Source organism: Triturus cristatus, chromosome 1_2 (assembly GCF_964204655.1).
Source record: "Triturus cristatus chromosome 1_2, aTriCri1.1, whole genome shotgun sequence".
NCBI classification, from domain to species: Eukaryota; Metazoa; Chordata; class Amphibia; order Caudata; family Salamandridae; genus Triturus; species Triturus cristatus.
The window spans coordinates 525,061,173-525,084,462 of NC_140580.1; the positions used below are offsets into that span (position 1 = coordinate 525,061,173).

The 23,290-nt window shown below is 44.5% G+C and overlaps 1 protein-coding gene and 1 long non-coding RNA gene across 2 annotated transcripts in view; both read right to left on the reverse strand.

Moving 5' to 3' along the window:
* LOC146867565 (uncharacterized) overlaps positions 1-13,599 on the reverse strand; it is a 122,042-nt gene extending 108,443 nt beyond the window's left edge. Inside the window, exon 1 of the long non-coding RNA XR_014961789.1 lies at positions 12,603-13,599. This is a non-coding gene — a long non-coding RNA (uncharacterized LOC146867565). The remainder of the gene's footprint in view (positions 1-12,602) is intronic.
* A 1,944-nt stretch (positions 13,600-15,543) lies between these two features.
* On the reverse strand, positions 15,544-21,620 carry NKX2-3 (NK2 homeobox 3). The gene is made up of 2 exons (XM_085606322.1): positions 21,088-21,620; positions 15,544-16,942 (listed from the first exon to the last, which is right to left on the reverse strand). Exons 1-2 carry the CDS (start codon positions 21,410-21,412, stop codon positions 16,311-16,313), a joined length of 957 nt encoding a protein of 318 aa, XP_085462448.1. The 5' UTR covers positions 21,413-21,620; the 3' UTR covers positions 15,544-16,310.
* Between the last annotated feature and the right edge of the window lie 1,670 nt (positions 21,621-23,290).

A 23,290-nucleotide genomic window follows, 5' to 3' on the forward strand; every position in this document is an offset into this window, starting at 1 on the left:
CTGAGAAAGAGAACTTGGATCGGAGAAAGGAATAATAAAGAAGTGAGACCGAAAAGGAGTGTAAGAGGAGATCTTTGGCCTAACAAGATAAAGAGGCTAAGGTACAGACTGACACGAGCAAATTCATCGAAGGCTGAACAGGTGAACGAGGTGTCCAGTCAGAATCAAGCAAAGGGTGAAAAACGAGAAGTGTCAAAAGAACCAGAGGAAATCAAGAGAATCAGAAAACCTAACCAGAAGTATAGGTCACCGGAATGGACGTATGTGGCACTGTCTGAAGGAGAAGAGGCAGAAAGTCAAGGAAATCCAGAGGGGACCTTACGAGAAGTGGTTGAGGAGGAGAGAACTGTTGGAATCCTGAAAGTTATCTTGACTGATATTGGAGAAGAGTCGGATGCTCAGGATATTGAAGATCTGATACAATTTGATGTTGCTGAAGAAGAAGTAAAAAGTGATGAAAATCCAAATTGAGTGAACATAAGGAGTCACTTGGAGAAGAGTGAAAAGAAGAAAATCTAAAATTAGCTGTTTGAAATAATCTAGAGTTCTAAAAATCAGTAGTGGAAGTAGTAGAGGCTAAGGCAAAAGACACTGCCAGAGTAATAAGATGGCTAACACAGAAATTAATCAAAGTAGATGTACCTTCTTGAAAAGATGGTGTAGAATGTGCTGCAGCTGTACAGGATTATTAATGCTACTATGGAGTGTACTTGCTTTATTAGTTACATTTAGGGTTACAATAGACCCCTTTGGAATACATACTGAGAATATGACTAACATAAGGAAGAGTTCACAGAAAGTAGTTCCTACTAGAATTAGTAATATTTACATACATAAAGATAGATCGATTAATGATTTTTCAAGCAATGTTTTTTCAAAGTTGTTGTATGAATACGTAAAGACAATGGAAGTAAGGGATTGCTACGTCTGTATGCAATTGCCTGCATCCGTTTCAGAGGGAGTTACTTATCACCATCTTCCAGCTACGTATGGGATTTCATGTAGTGTGTTGAGTAGTGTTTTTTATTTGTTAGGGAAAATAGATTATGAAATGTCTAAAAAAGATAACATTTTTGGGCAATTGCCTATGGATAAGAAACTGAACCCTGCTAGGAAAGCTAACATTTTTGGTGAGATTTTTATTGAGACAGAAGAATTAACATTACATTTTTAGAAACAATTTAACTTGCGGTATGAAAGAAGAAGAAAAGGCTTTTTTAGACATGGTAGAGAAAAGGAGAGTGAGCATGCATGAAAAGGCAGGGGAATATAAAATGAGTGAGACAATTTGGGACATTGAGGAGTTGAAGAATGGGGCCAGTCCAACTTTGGCTTTAGATGCACCACAGAAGGGTAAACTTTGCATTACCAGAAGGAAATCCCAATATGATCATTACTTTGTTGGGACTAGTGAGTGCCATGATACATACTTTATTGCAACAGGATGGGGATTTAAGGGAGGAGAAGATCCAGTTTTCCCGGGAGTGTGTTATATTTGTGGGAATAAGGCTCATTACAGGTTGCCTGACCATTGGTATGGCACATGTTATGTAGGCCTGGTCTTTCCAAAGATTTTTCATATAGATAAGATAGAAGATGCAGAGCAAATTAATCTATTAACACGCTTTAAGAGAGAAACTTGGTCAGAAATTGTAGGAGATATTTTTGGAGCTTTGATTCCAGCAGTGGGAATTTCATTAAATGCATATGGAATTCGGAAACTGTCAACAGTGGTGGATCGCTTATTGACAAGCACCGCTGGAGGGTTTCTTTTGGTAAATACGGAGATGGTTGCCCTACGCGCCATGTCAATGCAAAATCGTCTTGCCCTTGATATTCTATTGGCCAAAGAGGGTGGAGTTTGTGGAATGCTGAAGGTTCAACATTGTTGCACTTACATTCCTGACGAAAGTAAAGATCTAAAGGTCTATATCAAAAATATTACTGATTTGCATGAAGAATTAGTACCACTGGAAGCTGAAAGTATCTGGACTAAAATGGCTAATAAAATAGTTGCTGTTAAGAACTTCATTGCTAAAATAGGTAGTACCATAATTGGTAAGATATTGTTTCCTTTGACATGTGTGATTGTTGCTTTATTGATACTTAGATTAGGGTGTTTGTGTTGTAAAAACAGGGGAGGGAAAAAGAAAATAATAAGAGAAAATATTGAAAAGAAACAAAAAAGGTCAAAGAGAAACCCACAAGAAATAGAATTAGAAGAATGAAAGAGAGTCTGGTGTGTAGTGTCATAAAAAGACATTTCAATTTCTCCTAAGAAATGGGGACTAATTTTTTTTTGGGTTGGTTTTTTTGGTGATAATATATCACCAAAGGGGGGATTGCTGGAGCAGAGTTTTCTATTGAAAATTTATTGAGATTTAAACTCCAGTTTATGTTTATATGTCATAATTAAAATTACTGATAAATAATCATTAAAAATTAATCTTGTTGAAGTTTCTGACTAACCAACTTTACTAATGAAAGAGTTACATGCAGGAATGCATTTATGTTGCTTTATTAACACGTGAACTAAATTGGTGAGCGAATTAATTAAATATGTGTGGCTAAAGTGTTATTTGTAATGTCTTTGCGCTTTTAAATAACGTGCTGTTAATGCTTCTTTGTGTTTCAGATGGCTAGGTAATTACATACACATAAGGGTGTTAGTGGGAATTAACACTGTTTAATCAATATGATGTGGTAACGTTGTTTTGTGTTTCTTTTAATTAAGATGGTCCGTTTTGGCCTAAACAAAGATGGCCGCTATTTACAGCCTGCATTTGAGTGAATAGAATACGACGAGAGGCCTCGCTGAATATGGTTGGAAACCACCTGATCTCGGCCTCTGACTGTATTGAAAGTTTCCGTGAGGACAGCAGCTCTGGGCTTGATGCCAGTTGCCCTTGGAAAGGAATAAAGCCACAATGAACTCTGATAAACTTGCGGTGGCTTCACTATGATTCCGAGGAAGAGCATTCATGAATGTTGCATTTTTTTTAGTTTGAGCTTCCTTCTTCCATGTTTTTATTTTTGAGATTTTCGAGAGCGGAGATTTTCTAAATGTTGCGAGTCAACATCCTTTCCTGCTCGCTCTGCTCAAATGGCTCAACGGACGTTCAGAGTTTGTTTGTTACTTTCAATGTTTAAGTTTTAGTATAAAAACTGTTAGACTAGGGAGGGTCTAAGGCCACTTCTTCTTGAACCTATGCTCGAGAGGATCGACGCTAATTGAGAGGACGGCGACTCAGGAGACTTTACTGAGAGACCTGTCCTGACCCATATACGACATTTAGCTAGAATAGGTAATTATGAGAATAATGATTTTGCTATTGATTGACTTTCATTTGAACCAATTTAGATAAAAGATAACATTTGTTTGAATTCCAGTGTCGGGTGGTTATTTCTTTGTCATTATTGAATTTCCGAGTATGTTCTTATTGTTTAAATCATGACTCAAGACATAACAAATTAGGTCGCATTGAGCTCAGTCTAGATGCAGATTGATTTAGGAGTTCTCTCGTATATTCAGTGTGGATAGAGTAATAGAAGGAATGTTAGTGTGATGGGCCCTAGCGTATGATGAGTGTATGTGCGTGCGACTGTGGAATTACTCTGTCCGTGGAAGTAGGGAGAATTTATATGCTCTGATCTGCAGCGTCACTGCCCTCAATTTAGTATGCTGTACCAGTCCACTCCTTCTGCCCTCCATTGCCCAATTCTATGCCCCATCATTGACCTCCTGTTTAAACTCTGTGCTTAGCTTGCTGCCCCTATTCTCCTTCCCCCTGCCCTCCGAAGTCTTTGTGCATGCCCCTGCTCCATCCTTTTTGCCCACCATGTTCCATGGACCTGCCACTCCTATCTACTCTGAGTGTTCTGTTGAGCTGCCACTCCCCTCCCACCTGCCTAGCATTGTCAGATGACTGTAACCTGTCCCTGCCACCTCCACCCTGCCTGTCCACATGCCATGCCCCTATCCTCTTCCTCCTGTCCTACATGGTCCATTGTACTGCCACACCCTTCTGCCCTCCCTGGTCTGTTGTGCTGCAACTGCTCCTCCTGCCTGCCCCGTGTGGTCTGTTGTGAGGCCCCTTCCCCTGAACTTTCTTGTCTGTGCACAGGTCCTGACCCTCCCTTCTATCCTCCATCGTCCTTTGTGCATGCCCCTGCACCCTCCTTCTTGCCCATCATAGCCATTGTGCTGCCACTAACCCTCCCACTTGCCATGCATGGTCTTCTGTGCTGCCATGGCCCCTCCCACCTTCCCTGTGTGGTCAGTTAGCTGCCCCTGACCCCCTCCCACCTTCCCTCCATGGTCTGAGTGTATGCCATCACAGTCTCACTGTTGCTCTTCATGGTGTGTCTTGCTTCTAGTGCCCATCCTGCCTGACCTCCATGGCTATCTTGCTGCTCCTGCCCCCTTGCCCCCAGCCCTCTGTTTACATGTGCAGACCCCTACTCCCTCCCTCCTGGCTTGTCTGTTCCATTGTAATGCCCCTGATCCTTCCCTCCTGCCCTTTATGGTCTGTTATGCTGCAGCTTTCTCTCCTGTCTGTCCATTATGGTCAGCTAGCTACCATTGCCTCTTGCCCCTCTGTTCTCTGTTGTCCATGTGCATGGTCCTGTCCCCTCCCTCTTGCTTTCTATGGATTGTTGTGCTGCACTCCCGTCCCACATGCCCTGTGTGGTGTATTGTGCTGCTGCAAACCCTGATGCCTGCCCTGCAGGGTCAGTTTGGTGCACCTCTCCATGTCCCTCCTGTCCTCTGTTATCCAAGTCCATGTCCCTACCCCATTTCCTTCCATGATCCAATGTACCATACTTGCGAACATTTTGAACTTGGTAAGAGAGAGATTTTGAAAAAAAACTGGGGTATTGATTTTCCCCTTTGAGTTACATTGAAAAAGAGGAGATTGTAGACAGGAGACAGATCAAATAAAGCCCATTTGAGCTTAAAAACATTGGACGTTTTCCTGGCTGAATCGGGTCTGTTGGCATGTATGGTTGTACTACCATTGCCTCTTCCTTCTGCCCACAATGGTCTATTACATTGCCATAGCCTCTCTTGCAAGTCCTGTATTGTTGGTTTGTTGCCCCTGCCCCCCTTTCCACTGCCCTCCATAGTCTGTTGTGCTGCCACAGCCCTTCCTGCCTGCTCAGTGTGGTTAAATTGTTGCCTTTGCACCCTCCTACCTGCCTTCAATTTTCAGAGTCCGTGCGCCTGGCCTCTGCCTCTGAACAACTAGATTGCTAACATTCTATATTTATTACAAAAGTGTGGAACGCCTGACGTCATCTTGATGTAATCAAAACTGTAATACCTAGAGCATTTCCTTTAGAAATTACATATATGAGAGGGTCTTATTGGCATCAAAATTATGGTTCGTGCTCTAAAAGACTAAAATAAGGACATATTTTCTGAGTTTTCAAATAGCGACAAGCACTTTTAAATTATTTGTTATCTTTATGTTTTTTTATCCAGTTGACCGCTTGATTAAGTGTTGCACTTAGGGGAGAGGATGTGGTGTTACTTCCAGAACTGCAGACTTTGCAACTGGGGAACCAGGTTGGAGTTTCTGCTTCAGATCGACATTCTGTGATTCTGGTCAAATCACTTAGTCTCCCCATGTCTACAACCAAAATGAATTTTTTCTTGTGTGATGTAACCAATGCTCATGTAAAGCACTCCAATACCTGACAAGTCTGCACTATATAACACTGCAAAAACACAAAATAATAAGTGTTTTGCACACTTCTGTCATTGGGCTATATTTGGGTGATTTTGGGCAACATTTGGGCTCTTTTGTCTCCGGTGGCCATCTTGGGAGATTTATTTGTTATGAAGTTTCCTAATTTCCTCATGTACTGCAGTCTCCTCAGTAAGAAATGCTTTCAGTTTTTTACTTTGATTCCATCATGAAGGTATTCAGATATGTCACACATTTGCCATAAATTCTGAAAGTTAGCACTCTAGTTGCTCATTAGATCATTGTAGTAATACTACTGTTTACCATGGAAGTCTGCTCCTGGTATTAAAAGTGCATGTTTCAGTCTGCATGTCAGAATTTTTTAATGAAATAGAAGAGGATTTGAGAAGTCACTCAAAATGTGCCCTCATTTTCTTTCTTCAGCATTAATCATAATTTCTATGGCAAAATGAACCCCCTCATTGTGTTCCTTTTTAAATTAAATGTTTTAAGTGTTACCAGTTTATTCCAATCAAGATGGCTTCAGGTGTGCCATACTTTTGTCATAATGAAGACAGTAAGCGCTCTAGTTGTTTTTAAGAACACTCTGGGACATTCTGTCATTGGGCTATATTTGGGCTACATCTGGGTGATATTTGGGCTACATTTGGGCTCTTTTGTCTCTGGTGGCCATCTTGGGAGACTTATTTGTTATGAAGTTTCCTAATTTCCTCATTTACTGCAGTCTCCTCAGTAGGAAATACTTTCAGTTTTTTACTTTGATTCCATCAAGAAGGCGTTCAGATGTGTCACGCATTTGCCATAAATTCAGAATGTTAGCACTCTTTTTGCTCATTATATCACTGTAGTAAAGCTACTGCTCACCAGGGAAAACTGCTGCTGGTATTGAAAGTGCATGTTTTAGTCTGCATGTCAGAATTTTTTAATGAAAGGATTTCAGAAGTCAAAATGTGCCCTAGTTTTTCTTTCTGCAGCACTAATCATACTTGATATGGAAAAATGAACCCCCTCATTTTGTTCCTTTTTAAATGAAATGTTTTAAGAGTTACCACTTTAATCTAAGCAAGATGGCTTCAGGTGTGCCATACGTTTATCATAAGTAGGACTGTTAGCGCTCTAGTTTTTCTTTGGACCACTCTGGGAAGCTGCAGTAGAACACAAAGGAATCAACTGACAGTCTCTGCCCTTGTTGGATGTACATGTTTTACTGAGAATGTCAGACTTCATTCTCACATGACTGAGAAAGATAATGTGAATTTACAGAAAATAAGCTCTCAGTTTAGCTTATAGATCACCTTCCAAACCTCTGTGGGAAAAGCATGAGAAAATATTTTTCTCTCAATCATGATATCCCAGCCGAAGGCTTTTTCACATGGTGAAATCACCTTAGAACATACCACAATTCCTAAGATGAGTATGGTACCATCAACAAATGATTTATAATGTAACTAAAGTCTTAAAACCTTCTATTAACTGCAATGCTTTTTAATGAGGTGCTATCATGTATATTGGTCCCAAGATGGCTGCCAACACTTCTTGGATGAAGTGCTGACAGCCAATCAGATCTCAGGATGAGATGTGTGGTTAGGCTCCGCCCACATATATATATGATTTTACTTTTGATTTTCTCAGGAACTACTGAACAGATTGACACCAGACCTGCAAAGGGCACTTCCCTGAGCTGAGGACTACCTCTCTGCCAAATTTCAAGTAATTCTGTTCAGCCGTTCGGGCTGTACCTTGGACTAAAGGTCCCTATGGAAAATTGCATGGGGAAAACGTGTTTTGGGACCCTCCTTTTTTCTTTTCTCAGCCCCCGCTTGACGAATCCCCCCGAGACTTTCAGGGTAGGAGCGTAGCGGAGCGCCCCACCTATTTTGAAAATTTTGCGAGGATTCGTCAACCGGCGCCAAAGTTATTCCAAATAGAATGTTGCGGATTACCTATGGAAACACGGTCCTAACTATATATATATATATATATATATATATATATATATATATATATATATATATATATATAAATATATATATATATATATATATATATATATATATATATATATATATATCCACCAGAAAACGCCGAAACGCTTGAGGCCACAACACAGCTGCAGGTAGGTCAACAAACCTTTATTCAAGCAAAGCAGGCAAATTTGCATCCCTTTAAATGTCCCTGGCCTGATGCATTTCGGAGCGTCTGTCTCCTTCCTCAGAGGCCGTGTGTTAAAAGCCAGTTCATCACGTACGCTGCCACTCCCCTGCACATTTCAAACAATGCCTTAATTGGCCTCCGGTGTACTCCGGTTTTCAATGTTCCACATGTATGCTGGGAGATGCAGTTCAATTAGTACCTTTCAATGCCCTCCAGTGGGCTCTGGTTTTAGCACCATTTCAGGACAGTTCATGGCTCTCTATTGAGCCTCGGATAGGACCTTGATATCGGCGCAGCATCATTATGAACAGCCCATTGGAGGGCGCGCAATCACAGTACTTAAGAGGCGGGGACCGGACTGTGTTTCATTCCTTTCACCGTCAGCCTCTGAGGAAGAAATTGATTTTCGAAACGCGTCAGGCAGCGGTGTATCGGCTGCGAAAGAAATCGGCTGTCCGGCGTCCTCCATACCTATTTAATGAGAGTTCAAGCTTGGAGCTCTGTGTTGTCTTTTCGAGTGCCTCTCGAGTCGTGGGACACAAGCAGGAGCGTTGATCTATGGTGGCAGTCCAGCCACTGAGAGTGCACCACCCCAGAAACAAAGGGGGCCACGAGGGATTGTATTTACTATCTCCCATCATGTGGAGCGGCAACACTGGATTTAGGAGGAGCCCGCCCGCTGAGACCCATCTGTGGGTTTGAAATGTGTCAGCAGAACATTCAAAGCACTTCTAAGGGAACGCATTTCCCACCAGGACTCCAACTCCCATAAGTACTTGCGCAGCATCATTATGAACAGCCCATTGGAGGGCGCGCAATCACATGTACTTAAGAGGCGGGGACCGGACTGTGTTTCATTTCTTTCACCGTCAGCCTCTGAGGAAGAAATTGATTTTCGAAACGCGTCAGGCAGCGGTGTATCGGCTGCGAATGAAATCGGCTGTCCGGCGTCCTCCATACCTATTAAATGAGAGTTCAAGCTTGGAGCTCTGTGTTGTCTTTTCGAGTGCCTCTCGAGCCGTGGGACACAAGCAGGAGCGTTGATATATATAAATATATATATATATATATATATATCATGCTCCAAGTTGCCCAAAGGTCGGGGATGCACTCAGGCGACAATTAACATCCTGCTAACTTTGTGCCACAAGCCTATGAAGAAGGAACACATTTCCGAAACGCGTCGGCAAGGCAGTCCAAGTGTAATGGAGGGCAGGATGTTAATTGTCGCCTGAGTGCATCCCCGACCTTTGGGCAACTTGGAGCATGATATATATATATATATATATATATATATATATATATATATATATATATATATATATATATATATATATATATATATATATATATATATGTCAAAGATCTCGGCTTAGATCGAAATGTGTCGTTTGTCTGCTGAATAAACCCACAATGTTCACAATTGCAAACTGGAGTGGCTCGTTTTTTCTGCAGCGATCGCAGGATTCTCTTTATATATATATATGTATGTATATTTACACATTTATATCTATATATACACACACACATACATATCTATATACATATAGACATATCAATATATTTATAGATATACACAGCGATATAGATATATTACAGAGTGACAGTATATAGTTCAGTCAATGTCCTGCTGCACTTTCCATTGAAAAGGCATTTTTTTAGATTTACTATACCTTTTGACCCTGTGGGCGGCAGATCTGAATTACATTTCGCATTTGCCTAGCGTAGTCAGCTAAGGTCCAGCATACCATATTTCGTGTAGATCAAAGTTCCATGGGGGAGGGGATCAAAGGGGAGTCAAACTAATTGTGTTATCCCTTTTAACTCCCATTGGAAATTTTGTTTGTGCCTACACTAGAAATACTGAACACATTTGCGCCAATCTTGCCATGAAAGTAGAACATTCCTCCGAAAGTGTGCTTTTATTGGTTTGCTATAAATCTGTACAGTAGATTTTTCGAAATAGCATTTGAAAAAGGTTCTGGTTGAACTTGAAAGGATTAACACTAGTTTATAACCTGTGCATTTAAAAATTGCGATTTCTAAAATTGCAATTTATATCAATCACATTTGAATTTTGCTACAAATGTGATAGGGTGATGAGAGGATCATATTTTTTCCCACTATCTTCAAAATTGAGATTTTGTGCAAAATCCCCACTATTGAAAAGAATGTTGCCATCAAACGGAGCACAATGAGAGGTGTGTGAGCTAGGGAGACACAATCGCAGCACAATGAGAGGTGTGTGAGCTAGGGAGACACAAAATAGAAAAAAATGAGTTTGGTACAGTACATATGTGATTTTCACGAAAATCGCAAACAGGCACCCACCAATGTGTATCCATAAAAAAGCAACCATTTTGTACAAAAAAAAGATTTTTTTTGCATCAATGCAATTATTACAAAAAAACAAAAAAAAATGTTTTAAAAAGGCTGTAGTTGAGAAAATACCCTATTAGGATACATAGGCAGGTGCTGGACAATTAAGTGAAGATAAGGCCCAGCGAGGTAAGCTACCTGTAATGAATATATGTATATATGTATATGTGTGCGGTGGGGGTATGTGTAGAAAGAAAGAGAGAAAGACAAAATAGAGAAAAAGTTATCGTGATATTGATATACAGAGCTAAACTAAACATTAAGGGCCATATTATCAAGGACGGATTAAAATTATCGCCGCTTTAGCGGCAGGAAACTGCCGCTAAAGCGGCGATAATGGGCTTGATAATATGCTCTGGAGAATTCCAATAGAAGCCCATGTTCCGGTGTGAACATGGGCTTCTATGGGAATTCACAAGGCCATATTATCAAGCCCATTATCGCCGCCTTAGCGGCAGTTTCCTGCCTCTAAAGCGGCGATAATTTTAACTCTGTCCTTGATAATATGGCCCTAAATTAGTTTTTTTTATCAAAACGTAAAGGTGTCAATACTCCTTAACACATTCACAGTATAAGTTGTGTTATTTTTCATGGTATGCATGTACAGTTCTATGATTGTAATGATTTGTTTTGTTTCAAAATTATGTCAATTTATATCAAATGGCTTGTGTGGTTGTGAGTGCAGTTTGAATGGTGTTTTTTACACATGTACTGTCTGAGAGAGGTTTCTGTGTGCCTTTCAAATTCATGTTTCACTTTAGTATTGTGGTCTTATATTAAGAGTATATTTGTATATAAAGTTCTATATTTGGCACTTGTATTTTTTAATTGTCCTCTCTTTGTTTCCTTCATAATCTTAATTATTATCGTCTTTAAGTTTGTGCTTAGTGCGTTTTTTATGTGGCGTGTGGTTCGATTTAGACAACAGCGCTTATCTTTATCCGTCACTTAAACTTTCTAAATGCCCCTATGTTTCTAGTCAGAGTGCTATATGTGTGTGCGTATTTCGTTTCATGGAGGAATACCGCCCTCAGACGTGGAACTGGCACCTAATGTACCGTGCAGTGGAAAGCAAAGTACACACAGAAGAGCTCTGATGCTCTACACATGTTCCAACAAAAGTAAACACGACGCTGAACAATGCTGCGAGCAGCGGTGGCACCGCGTCGCCGGCGAGTTCTCCTCAGCATTCAGCCCCCCGCCCTCTTTTCATTCGCATCTGCTCTGCCCTGCTGTTTTTTTTTTCCTTTCTCCTCCAAACGCACAAAAACAAGCTGTTCAAGGTGCAAGACTTGTAAAAACACGCGTTCTTCTAATCTGCCTTTTGTTTTGCGAAGTTTCACCATGAAGCATTGTGGTTTGATGTCATGGCATGTCACTCGAAAACGGTTTTTAATCAGGCAGTCGCTGCTCAGCTTAGTCAGTTAAAATGTTTTCGTAAATTGTTTCCAGGGTGCGCGCGCTTATTTTTAAACTCTAAATCAGAAATGAAATCTATTTGCAGTAAGGATGTTAGCGTTCCAAATATCAGGGCCACAGAATGACGCACGTATTCATCTACCGTCAAGGGCAAGTAGGGGACGCAAGGGGCACGCACGCCTGCTGCGGAGTCCACGTGAGCTCCATTCCGCAGATAGGTATACTCAAGGGTCCTTTTAAAAACGGATATGTAAAACATCCTGGAAAATCAAACACAGTGTGTGCGTGAGGGAGGACCCCGGGGACTGATATATGATGGTTGTCATCAGAAAGCCTAGAAGCTGATGAACTCCTGAAGGTTCCACTTGCAATATTTAAAGGTAATTAAGTAAATTTTTATGAGATTGTTTTACACTTCCACTTCAGCCTCTGTACAGACAGTCCCCTTCAACCCCAAGTGGCAACAAAAGTGCATGGTTTGGTTTCAGAATAGTTTGACACGTAAATGGAGCTACCCCCCCCCCCCCCCTTCCCGGGTCTGAGGTGATTGTGTTTTCCATGCAAACCCTTGCACCTCCTCCCTGGCTCCGCAGTGGTAGTGAGATTGCTAGACATGTAACAAGAATGACCCTGCATTCATTCTGCCAGCCCCCCACTGAATGCCCCCTCCCTCGATAATAAGCCCCCGCAGCCGGTAGCCCTCTCCCCTCCCTCCCCGGCTGCTCTCTGCAATCATAGAAAGTTGAACAAAAGTAAACACTTGGGCCTGCTCCTGTGTTCAGCAACGTCCCCAATAATAACACGGACTTGGGGCTCCGTGGGGGACCCGAGGGAACGTCAATCCGGGCGCCCGGGGTTTGTTCTGCGTCCGCGGCCCGAGCTGGCCTCCCCAGCGCTCACCTTTTGTCTGGGGCTCCCATAAAAAGCTATTCTTCCTACCTTCCGAGCCCTTTTCAGCGCCGGCAGGCCTCCTACAATGCCACCTCGCAGGGCCTTCTCATTCACACGGCTTGGCACCGGAACAATCGCGCAGCCTGTGGCACGGCTGCCCTCTGCACAGCGCCCGGCCACGGCTTACTAAGTGACAGGAGGGCCACAAAGCATGGCTGCCGGGAGAGCTCTCGGACACAAGTGGGACCAGCATGTGGGAGAGAAAGAGCACCTCAAAACAACCTCCAGAGAGAGGAGAGGGGAGCGCACGCGCTCACTGCAGCCGCATTCTCTCGGTCACTCTTTGCAGAACTGGCCCGGCGTCCCTTGCGGTATTTGCATCGTGAAACCCACTCACAGTCAAAACCCTACAAATTCTACAGCAACCCGAAATACATCTAGGGCAGTGTGCTTCTGGGACACTCTACATTTTCGTAACCCTGTGTGCGGAAAAAAGTATAAGCGATTGAAAGTACCAAACCCTTTCACACCAAAGTGTGCGTAGAGGCGCACCGTGACCAGAACCAGACACAAAACTTCTTGCGGCTGTGCTTGGGCACTGAAGTCTACATACTCATTCACCAAAGAAGATTTATAAACCACACTGCACCAAGGGCTATTTCACTCTCCCTGCCCATGGGGCTGCTTCTTAAAGACTCGCCAACTGTGAAGGGCGACCCCCTTTCAGTGAGTTGTAAATGTATATGCATGGTGAACAGTACTACTGTTGCACTGTAGCTGGTCTGCAAAAGCACCCCTGTGTGCCTGTAAGTGGACACGGTGTGAGTCACTTTAAACACTCTAACACCAGGAACGGTACAGGATAAAATACCCGCAGCTGCGCATGTATGCCTGTATGACAAGCCCCAGGCGTTCAAGGCTGCAGGGCCCCGTGCTTCTGAGAGGGATGAACGGTGACATGCCATCCATGCACAGGGAAGGAGGCACCTTATTCCTTCTAACACACTATGTTGTGTAACACTGGACACAAAATCAACCAAAGGAAATCATAGACTCTCCCACACAACTGAAACACTATCTCTCGCCTCACATGCCACACGATGAGTTACGGTCTAGAGGCGCATTTAGAGGCGTAAGAAACCTTGATCCCGGCCTTTAATCCAGGGTTCCTCGTGTCATCACACTGTGTGATCCTGAACGAACGAATGCACCTCTGCTAGGCTGCAGTTCCTCCTGTGAAAAAAAGGAGCCACCAGGTGATCGAATGCACAGTGCAAAAAAGAAGAAAAACAGGAAATGTTCCCTCACGGTCGGTGGCAGCGCGCGACGTGTGGACAGACTATTAATGGTGCTAATTTCACTTTTAGTTACAGCGCTGTTAGCACCTGGTAATAACACTCCACCGCGTGCCATTGCATCAACACCGTATCCCAATCCATTTCTGCATCGAGTAAAAAGTTATAATGAACTTTTCCCGCTGTAAAATATTGTTTTCCAAAGATTCTCTGTCTGGATATTGTTTCCATGGTTTCATTTAGGAGTTCCTGCAACACGACAATGAGCATGAAATTCAAATCGGCGGATACCACAGAGCCCGGAGAGGCATTAGTGATCAAATTACTGGTTACCCAATATACCTTTGATATTTTACGCATTTGTTTCCTATTTTTTTAGGCATGGCATGGGTATGTATTTCATAATTTATGAATTTCGAAAGGTGATTTCGCATCCCCTAATTATAACTCGCCTCTCAACGCAGTGACGTAGTTCTTGTGAATTACTGCGGTGTGTGGCAAAAGAAGTAGCCAACATTTGAGGGCATGCGATTAAACAAATTGTTGACATTGTTACAGACTTTTTAAATACGAGGTATTAGCCTCAAAGGCTCTGTAACTGGCATTCATTGCTCTGCTGCTGTAGCCCGGTAATTGGTAACTACAGATGCGTATATTTATGAGTTTCAGCAAATCCAGGAGAAACAAGATTGTTGAGTTATATCTATTTTTAACATTGGTACATGCTATTTTTGTTTCTATGACGAATCGTGCAAGTGTTTCTGTGTTAGATCGTTGTGTTAATGAGAAACAAACTATAATACACGAGTCTGTGTACAAACATAAGAGAGTTTCACGTATATGTGTGCATGTATCTGCAGTAGGAATGCCTCGTAAAAGCGAGGGTTGAACCAGTGCACTACTTTTACCGTGCACGAGGCAGATTGTGCAGTAAAATATTGCATTAACTATAAGTTCCGGGCCACGGAGATTCGCAATCACGTAGAATGCCTGAATCTATTGCGCCTCCATATTTATTTAATGATGACGACTTTTTTCTAATTTTCCTTTTAACATAGTGTACTTAACTTTCTTAACATTATTCATAAATGTCCTATTTACTGTACTTTCTTAACATTATTCATAAACGTCCTATTTACTGTACTTAGGCAATATGTGCACAGGTGCTGTGGACGGTGCGTTCACAATAATGTGAATTGTGGACTTATTTCTGTAGTTGCGGACTTCTGAGACAATAACAATTGGGCCGAGGCCTAGCCATTCCTGGGGCAGTAAAGACCAATACATCGTGTGCAGGGACAGGGGCGCTGGTCACGAGAGGGGTGGGGGGGGGGGGTGCTGGAGTGTTCAAGGCAAAACAAAATGGCTCCGGAAAGGGGTACGGGTAGGGGAGGTGGGGGAGAGTCTCTGCTGATGTCCATAGCACAGCTCACAGAAGCAGCAAGCAAGCCCTTTCTGCTCCTTTCATTTTGGAAGAGAAAGGCGGGGGAGAGAAGCCGGAAACTGGAAACTTTCCTGCTGAAGAATGATATTTACCTGAATTCACAGCCCCCCGCTCCCCCCCCCCCCCCCCCACACACACACAACCCTATGACCGTCCCAGGCAGAGTGACGCTGCTCCTTCGCTTCACCATTACCCGTGGTGTCACCTGGTGCTAGAGCGTTCTCCAGTCACCAATCCCCTTTCACCTTATAACACGTATGCCTCGATATGACCTGGAAACCAGGCCTTGCCTTGATATACTTTATTTTCAGTCGTTCATGAAACACGTACTTCCTTGTTTCGCTTTTACTGTTAATACATCCGGTAGATACAGCGTGCGGTTATTTAGGTAAAACATTACACTCTATTGACAATGTGGGACCCTTGTTTTGCGGTTGTGAAACTTCCTAAATTGCTGGAGGACACAGAAATCGTTTAGTGCGTCGTTTCCAACTCCCACAAACCCAAGGCCAGCAAATATGTGCTGTACAGCTTCCCATTCCTTGAGCACACTCCTGGCGCTACTTGCTGGCACATGCATTGTGCGACCTTGGCATGTTTTGCTGACAACGTTCGTTTTTTTGGTTTCACAACACCAAAATGCGTTCTGATTTGTCTTCATGCAGAATGTTCCTTACATTCATATATTTATTTATATATACTCTCTTTATATATATATATATATAATTCGGTTGCATATGAGCTATAGATATGCAGCAGTGTCTGTGCTCGAGGCAGTCCTCAAACTCGTGGCAGTTACGCCGGGGGGCGCTGCAGTCTCGCTCGTCCTCCCCTCTCTCTTGCCCACCTCAAGCAGTCCCTTGACCTGTCCTCTTTCCTTCCTTGAGGCTGGGCAGTGGGGAGCGCCGGGTGGCCACTGGACCTCTCTCTGTTCGCAGTGTGGGGCTGTCACTCCCTGCACGGGGCCGGGCAGGTTCAATGAAGGTACGCCCAGGAGGGGCCTGGGCTGCGGGTGTCCTACCAGGCCCTGATGCCCTGCAGAGTCCCCTGGCATGGCGGCACGGTGCCCCCTTGGTGCCCCTGCGGCTGCGCTGCAGTGTTCAGCTGGCCCAGGTTGCCCATGTTCATGAAGGGGCTGCCCCCCGCGTTGCCCTGCGCGGTCGGGAGGCTGGAGTAGTTGCAGCTGTAGTTGCTGTTGTACTGGGGGCTGTTGCTGTAGCTGTAGGCCGGGTAGCTGTTGTAGGAGTAGGGGCTGCCCCCCACGGTGTAGGCCGTGCTGTAGCTCTGAGAGCCTCCGAGGCAGGGCTTGCCGTCGCGCACCAGCACTGGCACGGCCACCCTCCGGGGTGGGGGCGGGTGGTGGTGGCCCCCCAGGTCCAGGGACTTGTCCTGCCGCTGCCGCTTGCACTTGTAGCGCCGGTTCTGGAACCAGATCTTGACCTGCGTGGAGGTAAGCTTGAGGCTGCTGGCCAGGTGCTCCCTCTCGGGGGCCGACAGGTAGCGCTGCTGCTTGAACCTGCGCTCCAGCTCGAAGACCTGCGCCTGGGAGAAGAGCACACGAGGCTTCCGCCGGCTGCGCTGCTTCGGCCGCTCCAGCTCCTCGAGTCGGACCTCCTCGCCCTCCGAGGACTTCTTCAGGAAGCAAAGCTCTGCGGGAAAAGCAACACAGGGCGGTTAGCACTCCGCAAGGACCGGCACAAAGGGCACACGGCACAGCACATCTTCAGCATACAGGGCCCGTCCACGCCTGGCTGGGGACTGACACTCACCCCCCCCCCCCCCCCCCCCCCGCCCCATGCATGGAGCACTCACCCAGCAACAAGCAGTCTAAGCCAGCTCTCTTCCCAAAGTGACTTCTTGCTAAGAGCATCCCAGCTGAGCGCTCACACTGCTCCGGGCGGCTAAGGCCATTGTAGCCGGGCTCTCGCTCATCTAAGGTCACTCACCGAGCCAGGGACGCTCTAACTGGGCCACTAGCTGTCTATAGGTGCTCTAGCTGAAGCGTCGGAGGGCTAGGGGCTGCCTAACTGAGCCCTCACCTGCGTGCGGACATCCCTGAGCAGCCCTCTAGCCTGGTGATATTCAAACAGAGCCTGACTAGGCCAGTGTCCTCCTGACTTAGGTCCCATCTGACTACAGGTATTCTATCTGAGCCCCCACCCTGCTAGAGAGATTGTAACAAAGTCCCGGTGCAGCAAGGGGCGCTCTAGTCGGACCCTCAAGCTCTAAGGCTGCGCTCGGTGGACGCTCCGGGGCAAGGGGTGTTCTTACTGGACCGTCACCCGACTAGCTACAGAATAATTCCGAAAGAGCCCACCCCCCCCCCCCCCCATCCATGGTCTAGGGGCCTTCTAACAGAGCCACCACTCGACTACAGAGAATGCTCTCACCCGTATAAGGGCATTCTAGCTGCATCCTCTTCAAATGGGGACAGGATGTGGCGTAAAGAGCAGAGCTGCCTACTTTGGAAGGGGGAACCGAGTTCGAATCTCGGCACCGTCTCAACATCCTGTGATTCTGGCCAAACCACTTAATCTCACTGTGCCTACACAAAAAACAAACAATGAATGTGTCCGTGTGTAATGTAACTGGCGTTCATGTAAAGCGCATCGGGTCGCGCACGCGCTATATAAAACTGCAATAAAACAAAAAAAGGCTTCTGCATGGCTAAGGGGCGCCACAACGCTTTTGGAGAGGGACCCAAAACTTTACAAGGGACTAGGACAATAAGGGAAGATAAAAAAATGAGGGACGATTAACAAATATAAATTAATAAATAAATCCAAACAGGTTCTCATCTCACGCTGGATAATGTATACTCAGAGGTGCTAGTGTAAAAAATAACAAAAAATGAGCTGCTATATTTATCTATAAACCTTCGCACTCACGATAATATATATATATATATATATATATATATATATATATATATATATATATATATATATGTATATAAATATATATATATATATATATATATATATAGGCACGATATATACATATGCACGTACGAAATATATAGCGTGCGTGCATGTATATATAAATATATTTACGAGGATACTTGGATAAAAAAACAAATATTCACGCACTTGTTAAATCTAGTCCCAAGCACATGTAAATATGTCCTGCCACTGTATACCTTGGGCAGACACTCATGTTTTGACATAAACACATATATGTGTGAGGAAAGTTATTAATATTTTCGCACGCAGTATGTACTCTCAACAGTTCGCCTTGCATTGTAGTTGTTATTGGGTACCAGTACCGGCGAGCGCAAACTGGCTTTTCTTTCTAATCAACTTCACGAAACTGCCGCGCGCAAGAAGCGCGTCGTACGCATGTAACAGCGAACAGACTATCTTATCGGCAGTGTTATACGACACGAAGAACATGCAATGTCTCTATTAAAATATCGCCCACGTGGCACGCATGGAACTAACAACCTCTCCCCTCACATAAACAAACATCGTGACTGCATTTGCATACACGCCAAGGTGTGGTAAAGGGTCAATTACTGTACATGACGCGATCCGAATATCCCACGGGTCAAGGGCTATCGCAAGCCAGCTACACACTATTGATCACCTTTAACCCTTGCAACCCCGGAGTTGCCCTCTCTAGTTTCCGCGCGTTTATCCAACAACGTTTACCCTTTTCACTCGTCAGGTGCCCCCCTGCTGATTACCTGCCGTTTCTAATCTTGCGATTAATGACGTAAACAGTATACGTGTGCACGCGTCCACCACACTTCTACAAGGCTAGCATTATGCCATTCTTCCCAAGAAATAGCTTGTTGAAACATTTTTATATATATTAATCGCCTTGAGATATTTCTATTAAATCATGACTCTTTCCGTTCTCTCTAACTTCCAGCAGAGTAACTTTGTTCAGGGTTTATGATGCTGGCATGTATCAGGAAATAGCGCCCACGAGAAAAGTGAACAAGACTTCTGGTGTGAAATTAAAATGTTTATTTAACTTCCACGAACAGTACATGTACCACGGAGAGATCAGAACCGAGGCCTTAGACTTTTCTTTAACATGTTTAGACAGCATCAGTTTTCTGCAGGAGAGTTCTTCGGCCTAACATTTAAAATGACGCGAATCTACAACATGACTTTATTATAGATAGCAAATGCATCTCGTTCCCCCGAACCACCCCGTTCTTTGTTACGGCTGGTAACCTCTAGCGAGAAAAGGGAAACTATGTGGTATGAACCACAACACGCCAAATAACAGGCGGTCTGAAGGAGATGATTAAAGTCATTGCCGTTTCGCATGGTTAATTAAGGCCGCTACACCGGGAGACAACCCCCTCTCCCAGTTCTCAATAAATACACCGAAGCGCACTCGGAAACGCACAGAGACACGCACACACAGAAACATAGACTCAGTCATCTCAAAAATAGAAAGAAACAAACACAAGTCGAAGCGTGCAAGCAAATAGAAACACGCAGACACACAGAAACATACAACCACCTCTAAAACCGACAGAAACAATCACATGTTGAAGTACGCACGGAAACAGAAACACACAAATACCACGCAGACACACAGAAACATACTATCACCCCCAACACCAGACAGAAACAAACACACATTGAAGTTTGCACGAACCAGAGCATACAGACAGTACGCAGACACACAGAAATATACCATCACCCCCAAAACCAGACAGAAACAAACACACATTGAAGTTTGCACGAAACAGAGCATACAGACAGTACGCAGACACACAGAAAAGTACAATCACCCCAAAGAGTGAAAAAGATAACAAATTGAAGTACGCACGGAAACAGAAACACGGACACTACAAAGACACACAGAAAGATACAAACACAATATCCAAAAACATAGGCAGAAACTGACATGGACAAACAGGAGTACGTATAGAAACAAGCATATGAACACGAACGCATCGTAATAGTAATAGAGACATAGATACTGAAAGAAACACCACAAAAACAGATGAAGTACCCAGATACAGTGAGGCGCGCACCTACACACACAACACCCATAAAACCCTTACAGAAACACAAACATGTAAAGACATACACAAAGAAACATACTCAGATACACACGCAACCCGAGGCAAGCAGAGAAACATACAGACACAGAAAGAAAAGTGCACGGACATTTATTGAGACAAAAAAACACACGGAAATAAAGAAATACAGACGGAAACAAAGCAAAACGCGTGCGAACACACACACAGAAGCCTGTAGTGAACGAACCCAAAGCACCGCTGCCAAGTTTAGAAAGTTCAAATGAGGGGCAGTAGGAGCCGACGTGAGTGGCATGTTCCGACTTCCGGGGGTAATGCACTGGTCGTAAAAGGTTTTTAAGGAGGACAGGGAACATACATCACAATTTGCCACCTTTAGCTCAAAGTTCTCTCCCTATAGCCGGGAAGACGTCCATTCCAACCCTGGAGCCACATTTCCACGTTTGCGTGCTCTGTGTGTGCAGTCTTTCTCCGCTGCTAAATCGCCGACGCTTTGACAACTTGTGTGTGTCTTACATTGCCCGAGAGCCAACATCATGGAAGAATGCATCAGAGGAAGAGGCAGGGGTCTATTGTCTTACTTTGAAGGACGTAATGCGTTCGAAATGAATATGTAAAACAAGTTGAGAAGTGTCACCACATTAGCGGTATACTGAGGAATATTTCAAACGTGTGGCTTCTGAAGGCACGAGCACGGTCATGACAATTTGCTAAACTCGGTGCCGTGAGCTTGCTTACTCTCCGTAAAAGCTGCCCTTGTGTGTGCAGTTCCCAGACACATGTACTCACTGTGTGCCTCCTCGTCGTCCTCGTCCTCCTCTTCCTTGGGCTGGCAGGTGCCCCCGAGCGCCGTGTGGCTGACTATGTACCTCCGGGGAGAGACGCCCACCTCCTCCGCCGCCCTGTCGGGCACCAGGTAGGGCAGCTTGTCGTCCCCCTCCTCGGAGAAGCTGGAGTTCTCTCCGGCCAGCATGCAGGACGAAGGCTGGAAGAGGGGCCCCAGCTCATGGTGCAGGTGGTGATGGTGTGGGGGCCCCGGGTGCTGCTGATGCTCCAGGTTCAGAATGTCCTTGACAGAGAAAGGTGTGGAAGTGACTGGACTTGGTAACATCATCAGGGCAGAAAAAAAGTTAATTGCCAGAAACCAAATAATCAATAAATCTTGAGAAGAGGAGGGGTGAGCAGGCGCTCCCTGCCTGCCGCCGTGCAGGGTGATAAACGATGGACGAGGTCCTGCTCCTGTCTAAACCGCCTCCATTTGCCTGCAGCGAGGCGTCTGGGTTTTGTTACAGCGCTCAGTGCCGGGGCTACTAACAAGGCGGCAACTGGAGTCGGAGAAGCGCTCCGAGGGGGTTGACGTCATGGGAGAGGGGCTGCCGGGAGGCGGAGTCAGCACGCGCTCATATCTTGTTGGGCTCCAAGAGTGTCCGCGAGAGGCCACGCCCTTTGTCCATGGCTTCCGCCTCTCGCAGCTGGAGTTTTACAGAGCTACGCGGGGTACAGAAGGAAGCGTTACAGGCGGGAGGGAGTTCAGCTCTCTTGTCGGGAGGTTCAACAGCAGCACCTAGCGTGTGGTTGCTTGTTTCTGGTTCAGAGGGAACCAGGTCTAGTGGTGGGTCAGGCTCTTCCTAATAAAGCAGAGCCAAGTCAGGTTTGCACGAGGGTGGAGTTTGGCCCATTGGGCAATACAACGATGGAATGGAATGCAGTCTTGAGTAATTACCAATGGTTGAGAATAATTCAGGTATTGCACCCTTTACATTTTGTTTACCTCTGTCCGAATCTCTCCTGGAGTGCAGAACCTTTCTCATCTGTCTGAGGGGAGGTACTACAGAATAGCACTCGAAATAATGTTTCGGCCCATTGTGCACTCATTTGCATTTCAATTTTGTATGGGTTTATTTGGAAGTTCTCCCCTTGTTCGTTTGGGGAGTATGAAGGATACAACTTGTTCACTTTACAAAAAAAGGACTTTCAGCACAAGCATGATCAGTCCAAAAGATTCACTTGTGGTGTAGAGCAACTGTTCCTTCCCTCCCAGAAATCTAACTCTCCCCATCCAAGTTAAGGTTCCCACCTGCCTCTGTGTCAGCATGATGTTAAGTTTCCCGTTACAGGCTTGTCACTCACACTGTCACACATAATTGTAACCAGTCATGTTAGTTCATTTGATTCAATGAAGGAAAACAAAGACTTTAGCTCCTGGAGTTTATTGGTTTTTCTAAAGTAAGGCCTGAAACTAGAAATTCCTACTACCCACTGCTCTATAATTCTCCCAATAAAAACAGTTCACCAATTGTTATCTAGGCCTATCACCTGCATCAGGAAATGTCCCAAAATGTAAAATGGGACACGTCAAATTGAAAAATTACTAATTTTGGCTATATTGGTAGTGTCAGAATCTAGGCATAGGCTTGGCTGCCCCCCAGGCAAGCCTACCAAACAGAGAGATTTCTGAAAACCAGAGACCCAGGAGAGTCTAGAGTTGTGTGATTTGTGTGGATTTCATTACATTTTCATGCCCTGCAAACCTCAAACTTTGGCTAAACTCATATATTTTCCTTGCATTTCTGTGTGGGAAAGTTCCCGAATCTGTGGGGATCCACATCATTTCTACCACCAAGCTTTCTCACACTTTTCCTGACAAATGTACCCCATGTGTGTGGTTGTGCCTAATGCCCACAACATTAACTGGTCAGAAGTTGAACCAGTGAAATCGAGGTAGTATCAATGAGGTGTTAACATTGTTGCAGTTTTGGTTCATTCTAGTGATGTGTATTGCATCAACCCACACATGCAAGACAGCATTTCCAACAAGACAAGCGCAGGAACGGAAGATGGTAAGATTTTGGCCATAGGCTTGAAGTGCCGAGTTTTCTGTCACTTAAATATGGAACAAATGGCCTTTTCTGACCCATACTTTGATGGCTGCATGACGTTTTGTCTAAGAAAATGTGTTGGGACTCATGCAAGCCACAGACCACAGTATATC

Excerpts from the sequence above, each read along its gene's own strand:
- NKX2-3 (XM_085606322.1), bottom strand. The coding sequence starts at position 21,412 with ATGATGTTACCAAGTCCAGTCACTTCCACACCTTTCTCTGTCAAGGAC. Across the intron at positions 16,943-21,087 it reads GGACGACGAGGAGGCACACA|AGCTTTGCTTCCTGAAGAAG; the intron begins GTGAGTACATGT and ends CTTTTCCCGCAG.